Below are 21661 nucleotides of genomic sequence, written 5' to 3'. Positions count from 1 at the left end.
GCCTCATGTGGCCAGGGTGTGTAGGCAGTTCCTGCATGACGATGGCATTGATGCCATTGACTAACCCTCACGTTCCCCAGACCTGAAAACAATTGAGAACCTCTGGGACATTTTACATTGGTGCATCCGACGCCGCCAAGTAACACCACAGACTGTCCAGGAGCTCACTGATGTCCTGATTCAGGTTTGGGAGGAGATCCCCCAAGGACACCATTCTCCGTCTCATCAGGAGCATGCCCAGACATTTTTGGGAGTGCAAACAGGCATGTGGGGGCCATACACACTACTGAGTCACATTATTTGCTGTGATGAAATTCACGCAAGTTGGAACAGCCTGTGATTTCAATTGTTTACTTTGATTTGTGAGTTTGAAGCCAGCCCTCATTTGGTTGGTGATTTTGGTTTCCATTGACCGTTGTTACGTAATTTTGTTCTCAAGAAATTACACAATATACAGTAAAAATCTTGATCTTAATATATTTAGTTCATTGAGACTTGATATGTGATTTCAGTTCTCCCTTTATTTCTTTGAGCAGTGTACGTATATACAGGACAGAGCAAAAGTAAAATGTCACCTGGAATTATTGTAGCCATACTAAACTGAGGTTTCCGTATCACACGCAAAAGATGATTTTGATGTGTGTATTGCATCAAGTTCAACATGTACAGGTGCATCTCAAGAAATTAGAGTTACATGGAGAAGTTCATTTTTTTCTGTAATTCAGAACACAAAATTACACCTTCATATATTCTAGATTCATTACCCATAAAGTGAAACATTTACAATACAGAAATGTCGACCTGAGAAGAGCTCTAATCAGCTTATTAACTCCCTGAGCCTTCAGTAAACACAACCACAATCATGGGGAAGACTACTGACTTGACAGTGTTCCAGAAGACACTCATTGACATCCTCCACAGAAGGTCATTGCTGAAAGGGCTGGCTGTTCGCAGAGTGCTGTATTATAGCACGTTAATGGAAAGTTGACTGGAAGGGAAAAGTGTGGTAGGAAAAGGTGCACAAGCAACAGGGATGAACGTAGCCTAGAGAGGATTGTCAAACAAAGAACTTGGGGGAGCTTCACAAGGAGTGGACTGAGGCTGAAGTAAGTGTATCAAGCCACTGTGCATAGAAAAATGGGCTACAAGTGTCGCATTCCTAGTGTCGAGCCACTCCTGAACCAGAAACAACATAAGAAGCATCTTACCTGGGCAAAGGAAAAAAAGAACTGGGCCGTTGCTCCAAAGTCCTCTCTTCAGATGAAACTATATTTTGCATTTAATTTGGAAATTAAGGTCCCAGAGTCTGGATGAAGAGTGGAGAGGCACAGAATCCAAGTTTCTTGCAGTCCAGTGTGAGGTTTCGACAGTCAGTGATGATTTGGGGTGACATGTCAACAGTGTTGTTCCACTGTGTTTTAGTTCAGAGTCAATGCAGCCACCTACCAAGAGATTTTAGAACACCTCATCTGCCGACAAGCTTTGTTGAGATGTTGATTTCCTTTTCCACCATGACTTGGCCCCTGCCCGCAGTGCCAAAACGACTGGTAACTGGTTTGCTGCACGTGGTATTCCTGTGCTTGACTGGCCAGCCAACTCGCCTGAACTGAACTGTCAAAAGGAAAATGAGATACACCAGACCCAACAACACAGATGAGCTGAAGGCCGCTATTAAAGCAACCTGGGCTTCCATAACATGTCAGCAGTGCCACAGGCCGATTGCTTCCATGCCATGCCGCATTGATGCAGTAATTCGTGCAGAAGGAGCAGTAACGTATTGAGTGTATTAATTCACATACTTAGGAAACCTTTGCAGGTGTTTTGAGTTAATAAGCTGATTAGACCTATTCTCAGGTCGGCATTTCGGTATTATAATTTTTTTATTCACATTTTGAGAAACTGGACTTTGGATTTTCCATGAGCTGTATGCCATAATCATCAAGATTGAAACAAAAAAGACTTGAAATGTTTCATGTCATGTGTAATGAATCTAGGATATATGAAGGTATCTTTTTTGTTTTGAATTACGTGGGAAAAAATGAACTTCTCCATGATATTCAAATCTTTTGAGATGCACCTGTATTTCTGAGTGACTGTTGCATGTGGGGACGCAGCTTGTTGGGGGTGCAGTGATGGAGCCCAGCAAGACAAATAGACCAAGGACAAAGGCTTTACAGCAAATGAAACATGGCTCTTTATTGGCTATAACAAAAAAACTGGTAATAACACAGAGTGTAGTTAGCTTCTGTTAAAGATAAGAGATGGCGCACTCTCAGAAATCAGTTATCTTGTCACCTTCCCCAAACAACCCCAAAAGCCACATCTGGTCAGAAATTATAGTAAAGACCCCACCTCCCCAGTTCACGCTGGCCAATCAGGCCACAGAACTCTTAATTAGTCCCATGTCTTCTTTTGGGATGGCGTCCTCTGCCCCAGGACAGCGACCTGTGGCAATGACAGGGAAAAAACCTCCAAACAAAACACTCACACGTCACATCATTACCATTAGTATCCTTCATTCGTGTCGTGGTCTGGGCCTGCATTTCAGCCAATGGTGTAGGTTATTGGTCAAAATCACTGTAATTATTACTGCTGACATATATAAACAGACTTTGATTTTTCATGCTGTACCTTCAGGAAAATTACTGAATGTAAAAACATTATCTTTTAGCCTGAATTTAACCCTAAACACTCTGAAAACATGATTAAGACATACTTAGAGAGGAAGTCTGCTGATAGAACTCTAACAGTATGGGGTTGGCTTCCTTGGAGCCCCAGACTACAAAGTAACTAAATGCAGACCTGTGGCAAGTTGTGCAAGAAGCTTAGAATAATACTTGAAGACTACTTGAAAAACTTGGCGTGACACTCAACTGGAACCTGTTATTCTTTGTCGATTCATGCTGTACAACATCCGCAAAATACGACCCTACCTTACACAGGAAGCGCTGCAGGTTCTGAACCAGTCACTTGTCATCTCCTGTCTGGACTATTGCAACGCACTGTTGGCTGGGCTCCCTGCTTGTGCCATCAAGCCCCTGCAACTTATCCCGAACACTGCAGCCCGTCTTCATTTAACCTTCCCAAATTCACCCATGTCACCCCTTTCCCATGCAAGCTCCATTGGCTTTCGGTAGAAGCTTGCCACCGCTACCAGGCCATGGTACTTCCCTATGAAGCAGAAAAGGAAACTGCAACTCCCTACCTGCAGGCTATACTTAAACCCTACAACCCTTCCTGTGCATCCCGATCTGCCAATTCATGTCTTTTGACCACCCAGCCCTCATGGGTGGTCAGCTCCCGCTCAGCCAAGGCAAAACTCTTCTCTGTCTTGGCACCTCAATAGTGGAACAAAGTTCCCCTTGAAGCCAGGACAGCAGAGTCCCTGCCAATCTCCCAAAAGTGGCTGAAAACCTGCCTCTTCGATGAGTATCTTAATTAACCACCCCCCCAAAAAAATGCATATTGATTTCTCTGGCACTGACTTTGCCAACTAATGACTTTGATGAAGGAAAGTGTCCTTATTATGAATGTCAGATGTTGGTTTTCCAAGACACCTTAAGAGGAATGCACCTATTTTAAATTGCTCGGGATAAGAGCATCTGCTAAATGACAAACATTTGTAAAAATTACAACAGTCTACCAAAGCGAACTGCATTCTAAGCAAAGCCACATACTACTTTCGTAACTTTTCATCATATTCATGTTTCTTTGTGTTTACTTCAGTGTTATATAGGGGGGGGGGGCTTCAAACAAAACCACTTACTGTGACAGTTATATTTAATTACATTCAATTGTATGTTCTGTAGCATCCTGTTTATGTCCATGTTAAGGCTATAATGAGAATCAACTAAGCCTGAATCTACTTGAACCCTGTTGATATTTGAGCTTTGAAATACTGAATTAAAATGAGAGGCACTCACTTTCTTTATGGTTATATAACCATCCATCCACTAGCTTGTGAAATCCTATTCCATCCTTGTATCCTAAACTTTCTTTCAAGGCTCTTTCTAGGAAGACACCCTAGGGGTGAAACCTTCTATCCTTCCTCAAGTTACTTCCAGGCAGAGCTGAGCAAAAGGAAACAAGGACAAAAGAAGCAAGGAATTGTCCTTCTTTGACCCCTTAACTCTTTTCCTTTCCTGACCCCTTGACATTCACCAACAGAATAGTGATACTTGCAAAGCTAAAGTACAATCATTGCAGTTATAATTTTATAACCTTAGATGTAAAACAGAAATGGAGAAATATCCCTTAATCCTGGCACAAAAAATAGCAAGATTTTTGGATAAATGAACTCTTAATATAGTCCGCCAAAAAACAAACCAGACTTGTATATAGCCTACATTATGTTACCCTAAATCAGGCTAGTTTAGGGGCAGTTAAAACATTTTTGGGGCAGGTCCAAAAAGGGGGAGGGCTGTATGTCTTGTATGGGAACCACTAGGGAAGGTTGCACATTTTTCAGGTTGAACTATATAATTCCTTCTTCTAACCTAGACACATTTCCTCATCCGCTTGCAACCAACTTCTCATTCAACCTCTTTAGTAAATACTTATGCTATACTTATGCTATACTAAACCACAGGGTAAGACCTTCAATATGTTAACCAGCAATCATAACACACACAATCACTGAAAACTGTGTATATATTTATATATATTTATGACCCAATTAAGAAATTAACATCCTATCATACTCAGTGGCATGTATAAAAATGCTGAGCTGTCCCAGCTGACCTTTAGTTTTGATAAAGATGGCAAGAGGATAGGATCTAAGTGAAGTTGAAGGAGAGATCATTATTTGGTCACTTCCAGGTTGGCAATGCCCCCATCCATAGTTCACGAGGGGTCAGTGAATAGTATGAACAGGATGTAAATCACATTCTATGGCCTTTGCAGTCACCAGACCTTATTAATCCAATTTAACACCTATTGGAGATTTTGGACCGACGTGTTGGACTGCACTCCCCACGCTCTCCATCAAAACACCAAATGAGGGAATATGGAATAGTGTTCCATCCCTCCAGTTGAGTTCCAGAGACAAGTAGAGTCTATGCCAAGGTAGACTGAAGCTGTTTTGGCGGCTCGTGGTAGCCAAACACCTTACTGAAACACTTTATGTTAGTTTTTCCTTTAATTTGGCACCTGTCTGTACATAAATTCATTGCACATTAAAAAACAGTTTGAGTGACGCCTATGAAAACATAACACACTGAATAACTGCATTATTGTAAAGTGAGTAGAATTGGGTACAATCCTAACCCATTGGATCAGTTGTAATCTCAACAGTTTGGTGTCTAGAAAGGCACAGTATCAGGCTGCATTTCTGATGCACCTGTCAATTGTGGATGATCTTTCAATTAAGTACTTATGGGACACTTTATTAGGTACTAGTGTCAGGTAGAACCCCTTTTGACTCCATCTGCTTTATAATACATTTTCTTGTATTTGTGGCCGTTCTGTCAGCTTGAACGTTTCCAGACAGATTTCTCTGATCTCTCATTGAAAGTGAGAGGATTTGATTATATGGGGTACAAACATTCTTATATGATATAATACACCATTTTCAGTGACACTTTTGGTCTTCACATGAGCACTTCTAAAATCAGTGGCCAGAAATCACAGACTGCATCTTTAATTCAGAACCATGAAGCAGGTGAAAGTCACAGGCAAAAGCCATAATCTCCTGTCATACTTTTGACCTAGTCTAGAATCAAATAGACTCTGGATTTAGCCCAGAGAAATTTATTATTATTCCAATTGGACTCTTAATATCTCACCCGGCACAGCCAGAAGAGGACTGGTCACCCCTCTGAGCCTGGGTCCTCTCTAGGTTTCTTCCTAAGATTTGGCCTTCTTAGGGAGTTTTTCCCTACCCACTGAAATTCAACACTACTGTCGTTTTCTCCTTGGGGTTTAAGGCCGGGTGTCTCTGTAAAGCACTTTGTGACAACTGCTGTTGTAAAAAGGGCTTTATAAATAAATGTGATTGATTGATTGACCATACTTTAAGAGAAACTAAAAATCACACAAATATCTTCTACTCTGATAAAATAGAGGGGTGGTTTACCACATAAATTATGCCATGTACAGGACAAAAATTATTCCATGGAGAGTTTCCACTGAGCTTATTTTCAGTCCGGGACTAGGTTTAATCAGTGACTGAGAAACTATGGGAGAAATGTTCACGTTTTATGCAATTCAGTACAAGATTGGGATATACTGGTGGATGCATAAGAGTGCAATATATACTGTTATTAAAAAGGGAGTCTCTATCATAAAAATAGACATTGAACATAAGTATCAAAATTCCCATGCCAATTGGGACTAAGTGATATACAAATAATGATTATTTATGCTACAAGGTGGTCTGTAGAACAGGCAGATCAGTTTATTGTTCCTGCATAATCGCCCCTCCAGAATTGCCTCACCTGGGTCAGTTACTGTACAGACTCGACAAGACTACAATAACCATCTCACAAGCAAAACAACCATTACTACAATTCTTTAATATAGCACTCAACATATATTTCTAGTACTCCCAAAATGAATGAATGAACGAACTATTTGCCATTTCCTGGTAGTTGGTGTTTTCTTTTCTTTTTGTTTGGTTTTTTTGGGTGGGGGGGGGGGGTACAGTGTTACAGGGGAAGGGCACGGTGATGTGAATGTTTATTTTTCATTGTCAGGGAGATTTTATTTTTATGACACCTTAAGTTCCCAGTAAACTACAAATAGTGCCCAGAAGATTTTAAAAATATACATTTTATTCACTTTTTGCAACCCTCAGTTACACAATATTGCCCTGTATGGTAGCTGAGAAACAGTATAATTCCTTAAGCATAAGTCTTCACTCACCAAGCAGACATTTTGGACTGATAACGTGATATATTTTTCTAACAAGAGTTTCATTTTTCACCCATATAGTTCTTGAATGTAGTTCTGCCTTCTGTCAATAGAACTTTTTATGCAAAATCCATAATTTTGGCAAGTGTTCAGAAAGGAAGTGCAAATGTAACTAAAAGTCCAGTGGTAATTAAATCTACAGAAACAATACAATTTTCATGAATGATACCTGGGATTTGTTCCCTCAATTATATAATTTACATACTAAAGTCCAAAAAAGCTATATAATTTGGATCGGATATAAAGCAATGGAATGATTTAGATCAGTAATTATTGATTCAAAATAAAGCTGAGGAAAAACCCAAAAATTCTCCAAGTAAGTCATCAAAGCAGTCTTGGTACGTGTTCAAGCATCTTAACATTTTCACAGTCTTCCTCTTCCCTTCTTCTTTCTCCTGATTGCACTTCGAGGCTTTGACCCAGTCAGACCCCCAAACCATTGCCCCTTCTTCAAGTTGACTAATCCAAGATCTGAAGGGATTGTTTAGGATCATCAGTAGTCAAAGTTCCACCTGAACTGGAGTTTCAATGGTTAATACTTATCCAGTCATTCTAAGGAGTTTCTGAGGGAGTGTCAATTTAAGTATTTGAAATAGAGGCAGGAGGGCAGCTTTGAATATTAGCTGTATCCTCCTCCCAATCCTCAGTGCTCCTCCTCTGCCTCCTCTTCCTCGTGGGAGGAGAGTGACCGGAGACCTGGAGAATGGTGGTCTAGTGACTCCTGTTGGACATGTTGAATAGCCACAATGCCTGTTATGAGGGCGTAGCACAACATGGCGCCCAGGCCCACAAAGACAGACAGAAGCTGCTTGCGTCTCTTACTTGGCTCATGGTCAGAGTCACACCCTTCAGGCTGGGAGGACACCTTGTGACTGGAATCCTCTGCACAAAATATAACAAACAAAATTTGAAACACGAAAATTCAACATTTCAGAATAAGTTATTGAGCAGTGATGTGGACCCTCACCTCGTCTATCGCTAGGGAAGTAGAGAGCCAGAATATTGGAGCAGTAGTGGCTCAGGTTGTCCAGGGACTTGATGTGTTGCTGGAGTTTTCCATTGGGCAGTTTCATCTTGAGGATGGGGACCAAGTAGCCAAAGACAAAGGCATCCAGAGATGAAGGTCTGAAAGGAACAGTAATGTAGTCATGTAGTTACAGATTCACATTGAAGCCATTCGGGTGATTTATACTGAGGGGCTAAATTCCCAGGCTCACATCTTGTGGTAGAACATGGACTTACGAGTCTCCAAAGAAGAACTTGTTTGAGCCCAGCCTCTGAGAGAGAAGGTTCATACATTCCAGAGCATCGCGGTATAGCTGGAGACAGAAAGGTGATGACAGACAGTAAACTCACCTTCAGCCTAATTCATACAGAATGTTCAGCATTCTGACTCATTAATGGACTTATGCAAAATATTTTACCAAAGCAATGGTCTATGACTAGATTTCTATATCCATCATAAGTAACCATTACACGACTGAACAACAAAAATTACCCTCACCTAGGCTTTGGGAATTCAAGTTGAGTTCCCAGAGCAACTCCATAAACCATTACATCATCACAGGCACTGTGGGAGCAATGAAGATTTTCTCCAGTTGCTTAACATGTGCATCAGCTCAGCCACGAGGCATGTCTGATGTTAACACCTCTGCCAACACATGGTTTCCTCAGAGCATAACTCCCAAAGGCAGCATGCACACATTTGTTTGTACGTTTGATAACATACTAATTCACATACCTGGACATTGATGAATATTTAATGTGTTTCTAATAAAAAGTGGTAGTTTGGCTTACAGCAGTGGTCAATAAAACAAACAGCCCAGCAAAACCAAACTAAAAACCAACACCTCTTGGTTTTTATTTAGAAACTAGTTTTTATTGATAACAGGTATCAGGACTGCACTGCCAACAGCAGGTTTTGGTTGTCCATGAAAATAGATTCAACAGTAGTGCTAGGTCCAACGGAAACATGAAAACACCTTTCATCTTTATACTATGTCCAGTATCTCCAGCTAACGGAATCAAACAAGCCTTTTCCTTAATTTAAAGGATGATCACAGTGTAATGAAGTTTACCCATCTCCTCCATTTTTAACATGAAACATTTTGTATAAACAATATAAATTACATGGTAGCATTACAGAATTCCCCCATTAATTACAGTTCCCCGAGGCTGGTTGTAAAGGACCCCATAATAAAAACAGAAGTATGGAAAGATTAATTGGCCTATGGTTGTGCCTACCAATCTCCCCCTCCACTCACCTCCCTCTCCACCTCCTCCCCTGCCGCCAGCTCTTGGTCACCCCTGATCAGTCTCAGCCTCTCCAGCTGCTGCCGCTGCATACGGCCGGGCAGGAAGAAGTTCAGGGGGAATGGGGCGTGCTTGGCGTGCCAACGCCGAGTCTCAACATAGTTCTTAGGGTCAATCCACAAAGTATAGACCTAGACCAGACAGAGAAAGAGATGCAAAAAAGCTGGCTTGTACAAACTAGTGGCAATAACACAACAATTACTCTGAATTAGAATCCAGAGAATATTCTTGAGAATTTTAAACAGGCACACATTTTTCCTTGTTGATACTATCCTGCTGTCAGCGGAAACAATGCTTTTGTTTTATGAGATATTTCTTCATAGGCTGTTATAAAGCACCAGGTACAATTACTTAGAACCTTTCTAGTGATAAATAGTGTATAGAAGAGAAGTTAAGACATGTCATTTTACATTTCACATAACAGCAAGATCAGTTATCATATACAGTGCTTTGAACATAGATTGTTTTGAATTGACATATTTCACAAACATAAATTCATAAACACTTTATATTTTTTGAAGGTAATCAACCTTGGATTTGATTTCAGCTATATACCTAGACTATGGCCCTCAAAGTAAACCAGTAAACTACACAAGAGAAAATACATTTATAATATCATAGTCAATAATTAGTCACACTGAAACAGAGTATTATTTGCCAACAAAATCTGTTATTTTATCAGACTGCTCTCCCAAAAGGCCTTTGAAGCCATAACGGACTCAGTGGGTTTTGCCAAACATGTCTCGGGAAGTTTAGCCTATTTCTCCAACCTGATTGAGGTGAGAAAAAGAAAATCTAAAATCACTTTTTGATACAGTTGCAAAGTTAAACGAAAATCACTTTAGCAGTGATGAATACATGAACTTATTCAATGAAAAGATCATCATCATTAGAAAACCAGTAAGACTCCTCGCAAATAAGCATAGTCTTCGAAAACACAGTTGTCCTCAGAACGCACAGAATTCTGTTCAGACAACGGAACTTTTTAATAGCTTGACAAGTTCATTAAAATAATAATAAGCTCTAAATCCACCAGCTGTCAATTAGACCATATTCCAAATAAACCATTTTAGGAGGTACTTCCTGTTATTGGTCCACCTATGTTGGAAATAATAAATTGCTCCATATACAGAGATCAGCCATAACATTGTGACCACCAGACTAATATATTGTGTAGATCCACCCTTTTGCCACCAAAACAGCCCTGACCCATCAAGGCATGGACTCCATTAGACCTCTGAAGGTGTGCTGTGGTATCTGGCACCAAGACGTTAGCAGCAGTCCTGTAAGTTGGGAGGTGGGGCCCCCATGGATCTGACCTGTTTATCCCACACATCCCACAGATGCTCGACTGGATTGAGATCTGGGGAATTTGGAGGCCAAGTGAAAACCTTGAACTTGTTCTTGTGTTCCTCAAACCATTCCTGAACCATTTTTTCCATTGTGGCAGGGCGCATTATCCTACGGAAAGAGACCAATGCCATCAGGGAAAACGGTGCCATGAAACGGTGCACATGGTCTGCAAAAATGCTTAGGTAGGTGGTACGTGTCAAAGTAACATCCACATGAATGGCAGGACCCAAGGTTACCCAGCAGGACATTGCCCAAAGCATCACACTGCCTCCGTCAGCTTGCCTTCTTCCCATAATGCATCTATGTCTTCGTCATCCAGGAACTGCCTACACACCCTGGCCACATGAGACCAGGCATCTGATGATGGGTCTGAGGATTTATTTCCAGTACTTAACAGCAGTCAGTGTAGCGTTGCCTAGCACCTGGAGATCTGTTCGACCCTCCAAGGATATGCCTCGCTAGACCATCACTGACCCACTGCAAAACCGGTCATGCTGGATGATGTTGCAGACAGAATAACGTTCACCACGGTGTCTCCAGCCTCTTTCACGTGCTCAGTGTGAACCTGCTCTCATCTGTGAAGAGAACGGGGCGCCAATGGTGGACCTGCCAATTCTGGTGTTTTCTGGCGAATACCAATCGAGCTGCACAGTGCTGGGCTGTGAGCACAGGTCCCACTGGAGGATGTTAGGCCCTCATGCCAACCTCATGGAGTCTGTTTCTGACAGTTTGGTCAGAAACTTGCACACCAGTAGCCTGCTGGAGGTCATTTTGTAGGGCTCTGGCAGTGCTCCTCCTTTTCCTCCTCGCACAAGTGAGCAGATAAGTCCTGCTGCTGGGTTGATGCCCTTCTATGGCCATGTCCAGCTCTCCTTGTGCCCGTCTCCTGGTATCTCCTCCATGCTCTTGAGACTGTACTGGGAGACACAGCAAACCTTCTTGCAACAGCACTTATGGATGTGCCATCCTGGAGTAGCTGGACTACCTGTGCAACCTGAATGGGCTGCAGGCACTGCCCACATTCATTTATTGACCTGCTTGTCATCTGAACATGCAAAAACATTGTTGGCCCAAAAGGTCATGTACTCTTATAATCTTCACCAAGCACCGCTCGAAGAGGACTGGCCAACCGATTCCTCTCTAGGTTTCTTCCTGCATTTTGACCCAACAAGGTAGTTTTTCCTAGCCACTGAGCATCAACTCCATTGTTGCTTGGTCTTTGGGGTTTCAGGCTGGGCGTTTTTAAAAGCACTTTGTGATAACTGCTGATGTACAAAGGCTTTATAAAATTAAATAGATTTGACTGATACCACTGTCCTGTCTCTGTCCTTTCTACGAAAAGAGTGATCCTCACCAGAGCTGGCATCAGTTTTTCCTCCAGGAGTGAGATAAATGCCAGAGTGTCCGCTCCTTCTTTGGCAGAAAGGTCAAAGTCTGCATTGTATTTCTGAAAGATAGGATCATATCACAACACATCACAAATAGGATTCACAGTCCACAAATTCAAATTTCTAAAAGTCCTTCTGGAACAATACCATGAATCGTCTTTGCCCATAATCACCATTTGCACTTTCCAGAAACCCATAAAAAAATATTAAAAGGTGTCTCCAGAAAAGCACAACGATCCGTGGCTCTTTTACTTTCTGACTGCAGGTCAGAACGAGCTGGAACAGCACTGGTAATCTAAGAGAGGTTGTCTCTGTCATATTCTCTCTTTTTGTACTCTGGAGCAAGTAAAAAGCCATAGTTCAGGACTGACATTAATATGCTTTGCATTGTGGTTACTGACCTCTACTGCTGCAGCCTACTACCCACCTACCACTATCACCAGGCAGCTAGTATCTGAGCTAATGAGTTTCATCAGGGCATTAGGTGAAGTGTGCATTTAATGTAGCTTTGTGGTGCTTTTTCAACATAGAAACTGTGACGACACAGAATCTGGCCACAGTTTTGGACCTGGCTTGAAGTGTCATCATTCATTTCTAGTGTGGAAAAGAGTATGCAGCTCCTTTGACAAAACCTAGGAATGTGCTGCAGTTTATAAGAAAACGCAGTCTTTCAGTCACCTGTTTTCTGAGGTGGATGATGATTTCACTGGGCCGCGAGAGGCTGCTATTCTCGCTGGTCTTTAGGGCAGGAAGAGAGCCTGCAAAAGGGAAAAAAGATCAGCTCACTACACCACTCATTTTGGGCCCCAGCTGTGTGACCATTACAGACACATGAAGACAAAACAGATTAGGGAGACAGAAAATGAGCATCTATTTGTTCTGGAAAGTAAGAAAAACAAATACAGATAAGATACAGAAACAAGAAATGGACCAAAAAAGGAAAACATCTTACCAGTGGGACTTCTCCAGGGGTTACCAATTTTGTGAATTTTGAGAGGTGCCCCTGAAAACTTTGCATAAGCCTGAAGTAAAGGGAGACAATTAAAAGGTTCACTCACAGCAAAAAAAAGTGTAGCCAAAGTCTTGTATATCAGTCCAAATATTCGCATTGAGTTGGACCCAAATTAATTCTATTAACATAAAATGAGGAAATATTTGATGGGTTGGTGATATAGCAACAAAACCAATGTGTGCACAATTACAAGGCTAAACAGCCACAGCTGACTTGGAATTTTGAAAACATTATATTGTTGTTAGCTAGCTAATAAAAAACTAAAGGGTGAATATGGAAAGGTTAACAAGATACAACCAGCTGAAACACAACACTTACGATTCATCATATGGCTTCTACTTGTCATTGTTGTAAACTATCTCACAGTGTGGAATTATTGCAACACGCAGCCTTCTACCCATGTAACGTGCCTCTATAATTTTGTGAGGTTTTCAGGCCAACCTGTCAAAAAATATCCCCAGCAAGACAAAGTGGATGTTAGCAGCCCAATAGTAAGACAATATTTGGGAAAGCCAGTCATCATCTTCTTGGATTTATAGAAGTGCTTTTTTCCTTCCCTACTCAAAGCAAACCTGTACCCTGTGATGGACAAACTCTGTGCAAACAAATTATTTTGTAAACTGGTCTCAATCATCAACCCATTCATCTGGGATTATAAACCGAACAGGATAGGTAAAGGACACTTCTGTAAATACAAGATGGAGGGAGAATGGCTTTCCCAAAATGTTTGTCTCACTAATCAGCTGCAAACATCTGCTGTGTCAGGTTTTGGCTAGAAGCTTCTGCTTCATTTAGCTATTTCAGGATGTAGGGTGAGGATTGGCTATGGCCCCTTTGATCATGTCTCCTGGTGGTGCCTCTTCTGGCTCTGGTTTGAACCAGCCACTTTCGACCCGTCATCAACATTGGCATGCAAATTTGGTCACACATACCAAGATTAGTGACCAGGAAACTGTTGTTTCCTGTTCCCTGGTTTGGCCTCCAAAAAAAAAAAACGTATCTTTAACCATATAAAATAGTTTAGCAGAAAGACATTTGGATCGATCGTTGCAAACCTAAAAATGTAGGCTAAACAGGACCTCTTCCTATCAATGGGAGAGGGACATTTCCTGCTTCAGACTGGAAGGAGATTATGGAAAAAAGAATGTGAGCCTGCCCTGCCCCAGTAGGTGCCAGCTGGCAGTCAAGCAGGGGAAGAGTCTTCCAGCCTGCAGTGTAAGTATCATGAGGGCATGGGATGAGGAATGGTGGGCAGCAGCGCCAGCTGTGATGAAACATACAGTTCCTATAACGCTCAGTAGGCTATAAGGGTTGGGGCAAAGCGGAAGAAGGAATGGAGTAAAATACCAGATTAAAAAGGCTTGTAACTTTGTTGTATTGCAGCAGATTTGCTACAATGTAGACTAAAGACACATTACACCATAGACTGACATGGCAATGTGAACAGCTAGATTTATGATTTAGTCTGGCTGATAGACAGACAGACATTAAATTACATTCCAATAAATGTGGTTTGGCAGGGTTGAAGAAATCGACCTGACTGTGCTTGTAGACAGGCGGAAAAGGACGTCATGCCATGGAAAATAGAAGTAATTCCTTCCACAGTGTCCGCAAGCAGTCAAAACCCCACTGTTATCTGGCCCTTTGTATATTATAATTAAGCCCAATATAGAAGCATTAAAAAGCAATTATTCAACATCTAAAACCTAAAAGAGATTAGTTAAGCCGATAGGTGTTACAACAACAATCTACGGATGAACACAATCAAAAGATTACATTTGCACAATGTCAATGGAAAGTATGTATGTCCTAGTACAGAGCACTAACCCATTTTCAGTCTGTCAATATACAGTAAGTACAGCCTAGTTGACAACACTAACATATAGGGCTTGAAAACACTCCACAGTAGGGAACACAGTAGTAATTCCTAGGCTTTATAATAAACACACCTAAATAACAAATACACTTTAAAAGAAGGTAAACCTAATTGAAATCTGAAGGAGTTCGGTCTATGGCTTGTAGCTCTGAAACGCATCAAAATTGTCTTTTGCCCAAGTACCTTTAATGTGTCCAACGAAGCTTATGAGCATCACAGAGGGAAACAATGACACTAGTTCTTGTGAGTCGTACCTGTAATTTAAGGGCTCATAACAGCTGATTTCTCACACCCTCCAAAAGCTAGAATCAAATGTATTGTTGTGAAATGGAAAGCACTCTGTATGTGCCGACTGCTAAATAGCAGAAATTGGCGTGATTACACACGTAACACGTAGCTCTGGTTCTTTGAAGGAAGCATCAATTCAATCAATGGAACTTTTCAAGATATATGCCACAGACCGGCAATGGTCCGCAGACCGCGGTTTGAAAAACACTAGCCTAGTACACAACCTAAACATATTAACAGTCAATTCTCAACTTAAAAATGGAATTGAAGAAGACTAAATAATAAGGGGTTGAAAAAAACCACACAGAAAAGGACTGTTACTTTGAAGTAACTAAATCACAAAAACAAACACAGCTGCAGAGGTCACATTAGATTGATTGCCAGCTAATTGTCAGCTATAAAAAAGGTCTGATGATTAGCACTTAGATATTTTAGTTTTCAAACAACATGTGGCAACTAGAGTTCCAAAGAGACTAAATTGTTGCTGCCCGTAATTGCAGGTGCATCGATCATGAAATAAGCAAAATAATTTAATGTCTCAAGAGAAACAGTGTGAAGAATGATGACAGCATAGGCTGAACATGGACAAATAGTATCAGAAGAGGAACAGTGGTCGCATGCCAAAGCTGACTGATAGAGATAGACAAACACTTAGCAGGATAGTTGCCTCATAAATTACCACAGAATTGAACCAGCACCTCTGTGACCCAGTCTCAACAAAAACTGTACTGAGAATTCTCTTAATTGTAACCCTTCTGTTCCTCACTCAAAACCTTCCTTTTCCACTTTTTTGAAAAGGAAAGAAAAAGTTAAAAATGTTTCAGTAGCTGTATATATAATATAAGTTATACGCTAAGTCCCAAAATTGAAACATGGTAGTATACTATTGACATTTTATTAATAGCAGAAGCCTATCTTTGCATCACTACATTAGAGTAATTAAACATGAATCCCTTAAACATTACCTATGATAACTAGGTTACCCTGTGGCTGGGTGTGCTAATCTAGTTCTGCAAAGCCAAAACACTTCAGGTTTTCATCCTCTCCTATGAGCTGATTCAGACCTGGGACGCCAGGTACAGTGCAATTTAACGAGCATGTACTGTAAAAACAGTACATGCTCGGCAGGACCAAAGTTACCTACCTCTGCCCTATAGAGGTTGGCAATAACACAGGTTAAACAAAAGCCTAAACCAGTAAAAGCTACAATAACTGTTTTCTATTTATTATTTTGAAGGATTTCTTATTAGATTTTGCAATTACGTAAAAAGAGTAATATACAGACCTGTAGCCACTGAAAATAGAGTATGGTCTGTGAATGGGAGACATCCTCAGACGTACATTTGCCTGCTTGTACTGAAAAGCATCACACCACAGTCCTGGAAAACTCAGAAGGAAATGGCTAATTGCCATTCAAGAGTTTGTCCAAGAGTATGATGTGTCTGTCATTAACATGCCTTCAGTTCTGGACTCACTATAAGAGACCACACTGAGGCAAAATAAAAGCAAGCAAGATTAAAATTTTCCAACCATCAAACAGTAGCTGCTGGAGTGTGTTACTTTCCATGTAACATCTCACATTTGGTTCCTTCAAATAAGATGGGAGTCCTAAATATACTGTATATACTGCAAGACTGCAGTATAACATACAAAATATGAGCTCTTATATGAGACATTAAGTAATAAGTAGTTCAGATGTAGATGGAAATATTATGGTTTACATTTTAATAGGTTTTACAATGGAAGAATGAAAGCATGGGTTTTGATTTTGCTGAACAATCTGTTGGGTTTGAATACATGGTTATCCTAAGAACTGTACCAAGACAGAACCACCAGGGATTGTCTGTAAGAGATACTGTTGGAGGTACTGTAGTTAAATGTCTGTCCCTTGAAATAAGATATTCATATTTCACCCTAAGAATATAAGACCCATAGACTTTGATTGATAGACCCAAAATGCCTATCCTTTTCCGTCAAACCCATAATGCAAATGTTGATGTTCGCTTAACATAGTGCGATTACTTAACACTTCGCAATATAATGTCTACACTTCCTCTCTAGGGTTCTACAAATCAATACATTTAAAGTGTTAATTTATCCTTGATAACTAAGCCTAATATCATTGTGGCAATTTCTTTCAGATTTGGTGTGAAAATGTCACATACATAATAATGGAATTGCCCCTAAGCAAATCCTGATGTATTCGTCAGCACATTCTATAACAGAAATGTCAAGGGCAGTAATTCCAAAATGTTAAGATTACCCAATAGTAGATTCGGGGACCTTAAGAATACATACACACACTAGTATATGAGAATACATACTAGTTATACTTGCATTTGGCATCAGCCTAAGATCCATAAATGAAATTTGCAGGAGTGTCATCTGCATAGACATCTGTTTCTCATAGAGTTACCATTTACATACAATCCCAACTGTAACAATAACTTGGAATGTATTTCTGAGGTAACTAAAATTACAAGCAGGTGTCAATGACCAAGTAGTGAGGCCCGTTTTTTCCAGTAAAATGGAATGATCAACTACTATCGGAAGCCTTTGACTGGTCAGAGTCAATCAGTTTACATTCTCATCCAGTGCTTAGGAAGTATCCAGCGCTTAACTTTTAGGCAACAGCGTTCCGGCTCCTTTTTAAAGCAAGCCTTATTAATACATACATTTTAATTAAAATAGACTAATGTGCGATTTGTCAGTTCCTGCACTTAATTATTCCAAGTCAAGCACTGGCAGTATAATTCCCAACCAATGTAATGGCTGTAACAGTACATTGCCCATATTTAAAAACAGACTAATATTTATCCAATAGAGATTTCGGATAAACAATAACGCAGTTGTATATTTACAGTTGGTAGCCCGTCCAATTGTGTATCCACACATTTTATGCAACTGTTAGGTTAGTTGGGTAGATCCATATGATAAATGTATTCTGTAATTCCAGTATTAACAACATACGTTACGCTACTACCATGTACATTTCCGTTACGGTTAGTTACGCTAAGTAAATGTAAGTACATGTATTGCTAATATTAGACAATTTGCTTCGATAGCCATGTCAGTGAATGATGTGCTGGCCATGCGAACGTGAATTATATGAATTCAGCCAAGCTTTGCTAACTTGGAATGTTGTTAAGGCTCCAATTGATAACTGATATCTTACCAACACAATTAAACACTCGGTGTTGACAGAAGGTAAACCCCAATCGCCTTCCCAGCAGTAAAGCTCAGAGGGGACAGCCATCTTGAATTGGACAACCTTCTACTCGGAAGCAATAGCTCTCGTATAGTGATGTGCAGTTCGCAAATGAGTCGTTCGCTTTGAATGAATCTTTCTAGAGACTCGTTCAATTGTATCGTTCATTTGAACGTTTGACAGCGGATTTCTACAACATGATCACTTGCTAGATACCCGGTCCTCCAGCACAGTTCTCCGATCAACATTTATGTACATTCGCAGAGTAAAATAGATCAAGGCAGAAATTTCATAAAAACATGTTTATAACTGATAATTGAATGCAGACTATAATAATTAATATAGTTAGTTGATTACTGATGTCATGAAAAAAACAGATGAAAACAAGCTCGGAGCTGCTGCCTAAGTAAAAATTATTTTATTAAATATATTTTTTCAAAAGACATATCCTGGAAACTTATCTTTTGTGTAAGGTTTATGTATATGCGGTGCAATATTTAGACAGAGTAATTGCTCAAATTGGTAACAAATGTTTTTATTAACTGTTTGGAGCAGAATTTTTACAAGGAAAATATTTCCAGCGCATGTCAGAATAGATTTAACAAATGTTTATTTAAGTTTCATAACTAATATGTTGGAAGATTTCACGTGAACTAAATAAATTTTTTTAAAGAATAATGGCTTTGTCAAAGAACTAGGTGAAAATGTTCTGACTGACACACAGAAAGGCAGACGAACCTCTCAAACATGGAAATCAGGCCCGTGTGTATTTCTGCAAGAAGCTCAGCTCAGCAGCTGGCAGAACACATGCCATAGAGACATGCACAAGCCATGACATCATCTGACTGAGGAGGAAAAAGGGAGTTTACATAGTCCTATCTGGATGGGGGGACATGGGTCAAAGACCCCCACTCCTTTTAATGGTTTTAACCACAGTCCCTTGACACACTGAGCAATATTAACCAATCTCTGCGGAGAAACTAAATACTTGTGTTTTATCAATGTTTTCATACATGACCCAGCTACATACTCCACAACATAACATTGTCTACCTTCAGAATGTTTATTGTAAAAACTGCTGGTTTACCTACTGAAGAGAAAAGGGGGACTCAGATTTTAGAGCAAGTTATGTACCAATTAGTTTCTTTATAATGATAGTTATGTTCCCCGAGAGTCTCATTTTGGGGTTTCTATGGCAGCTGGAGGGTCGAATTGCCTCTTTTTACGCAGAGGCCAAAACTACAAAAACTATAACAAAGTTACACCTCTTCTACCCTCTAGTGGACAATGCTTACAACAGAATTATGTTTTGCGTGAATTAAACTGGCACAATTTAGAACAGAAATATTGATTTAGTGCACATTTTTATGATGACATCAACAGGCTGTAAATGAGTTAATAGACCAATCAGAAAGAAAATTATCTTAGGCTTGTTTGCCCTTTCGCAATTGTTTTCTTGGGATCCACCAAACCCAGGTTCATCCGTCAGACTGGCAGATTGTGAAGCGTGATTCATCACTCCAGAGAATGTGTTTGCAATTCACCATTGTTTCAATGGTGTCAGCTCTGTTTCAATGGTGTCAGCTCTGTTTCAATGGTGTCAGCTTTGTTTCAACTGTGCACGGTGGCATGAAACAGCAGAACCCCTCTTCTTTTCATATCATTGATCAGAGAAAAATTTCTTACTTCCTGATCTCAAACACTCCTTCACTAATCCCAGAGATTGAGGTGAGAGTGGGCCATTTGGCCAATGTTGAGATCAATGCCTGATAATCGTCGATCTGGGCAGAGGCATAAAGTGTTGGGGCGTGGGAGGGTGAGGTTGCTCTGCACAGCTAACAAATTATATTCCTACCTGCACCATTTGCTTGCAAGGTTATAACAAAGGAACAAGGCCACAAAACCCTTTTCTTTATCAGAGCTAAAAGTGATGATGTCTAGGCTAAAATATACCTAGAGTATAGGCTACTTCTGACGACCAAGATTCTTTAGTCAAGCCTTGTTGGAAAAGCTTTTTACAGCTGTAACCAAGTCTTTTATTTATCAAATGCACCAAATAACAGTCATTCTGAACCAAGATGTTCTTGTGATATGGCACATGGCATAGAAGAAATGTTTGAAGCAAACATATAGCAAAAAATATTATATACAGGTGCTGGTCATATAATTAGAATATCATCAAAAAGTTGATTTATTTCAGTAATTCCATTCAAAAAGTGAAACTTGTATAATTTATACATTCAGTCCACATAGACTGATATTTCAAGTGTTTATTTATTTACATTTTGATGATTATAACTGATAACTAATGAAAACCCCAAATTCAGTATCTCAGAACATTTGAATATTGTGAAAAGGTTCAATATTGAAGACACCTGGTGCCACACTCTAATCAGCTAATTAACTCAAAACACCTGCAAAGGCCTTTAAAGGGTCTCTCAGTCTAGTTCTGTAGGCTACACAATCATGGGGAAGACTGCTGAGTTGACAGCTGTCCAAAAGACGAACATTGACACCTTGCACAAGGAGGGCAAGACACAAAAGGTCATAGCTAAAGAGGCTGGCTGTTCACAGAGCTCTGTGTCCAAGCACATTAATAGAGAGGCGAAGGGAAGGAAAAGAAGTGGTAGAAAAAAGTGTACAAGCAATAGGGATAACTGCACCCTGGAGAGGATTGTGAAACAAAACCCATTCAAAAACGTGGGGGAGATTCACAAAGAGTGGAGTCAGTGCTTCAAGAACCACCATGCACAGACGTATGCAAGACATGGGTTTTCAGCTGTCGCATTCCTTGTGTCAAGCCACTCTTGAACAAGACACAGTGTCAGAAGTGTCTCGCCTGGGCTAAAGACAAAAAGGACTGGACTGCTGCTGATTTATGTTCTCTGATGAAAGTACATTTTGCATTTCCTTTGGAAATCAAGGTCCCAGAGTCTGGAGGAAGAGAGAAGAGGCACAGAATCCACGTTGCTTGAAGTCCTGTGTAAAGTTTCCACTGTCAATGTTGGTTTGGGGTGCCATGTCATCTGCTGGTGTTGGTCCACTGTGTTTTCTGAGGTCCAAGGTCAACGCAGCCGTCTACCAGGAAGTTTTAGAGCACTTCATGCTTCCTTCTGCTGACCAACTTTATGGAGATGCAGATTTTTTTTTTCGACAGGACTTGGCTCCTGCACACAGTGCCAAAGCTACCAGTAACTGGTTTAAGGACCATGGTATCCCTGTTCTTAATTGGCCTGCAAACTCGCCTGACCTTAACCCTATAGAAAATCTATGGGGTATTGTGAAGAGGAAGATGCGATACGCCAGGACCAACA

At 40.4% G+C, this 21661-nt stretch overlaps 1 protein-coding gene across 2 annotated transcripts; it reads right to left on the bottom strand.

The window, feature by feature from the left end:
- Window positions 1-6748: 6748 nt before the first annotated feature.
- Window positions 6749-18470, bottom strand: mtx1a (metaxin 1a). 2 transcript variants are annotated; one of them, XM_020040716.3, is made up of 9 exons: window positions 18315-18470; window positions 12916-12985; window positions 12642-12721; window positions 11930-12022; window positions 9174-9353; window positions 8152-8228; window positions 7877-8034; window positions 7732-7791; window positions 6749-7630 (listed from the first exon to the last, which is right to left on the bottom strand). In XM_020040716.3, exons 1-9 carry the CDS (start codon window positions 18393-18395, stop codon window positions 7449-7451), a joined length of 981 nt encoding a protein of 326 aa, XP_019896275.1. In that variant the 5' UTR covers window positions 18396-18470; the 3' UTR covers window positions 6749-7448. The 2 variants fall into 2 exon arrangements, with proteins under 2 accessions (XP_019896275.1, XP_010899555.1); XM_010901253.5 differs by having other exon boundaries at window positions 7446-7791; window positions 18315-18468.
- Between the last annotated feature and the right edge of the window lie 3191 nt (window positions 18471-21661).

This window comes from Esox lucius, chromosome 20 (assembly GCF_011004845.1).
Source record: "Esox lucius isolate fEsoLuc1 chromosome 20, fEsoLuc1.pri, whole genome shotgun sequence".
Lineage (NCBI taxonomy): Eukaryota > Metazoa > Chordata > Actinopteri > Esociformes > Esocidae > Esox > Esox lucius.
The sequence above is the reverse complement of the archived record's forward strand: the minus strand, read 5'-3'. Positions and strand labels throughout refer to the sequence as shown.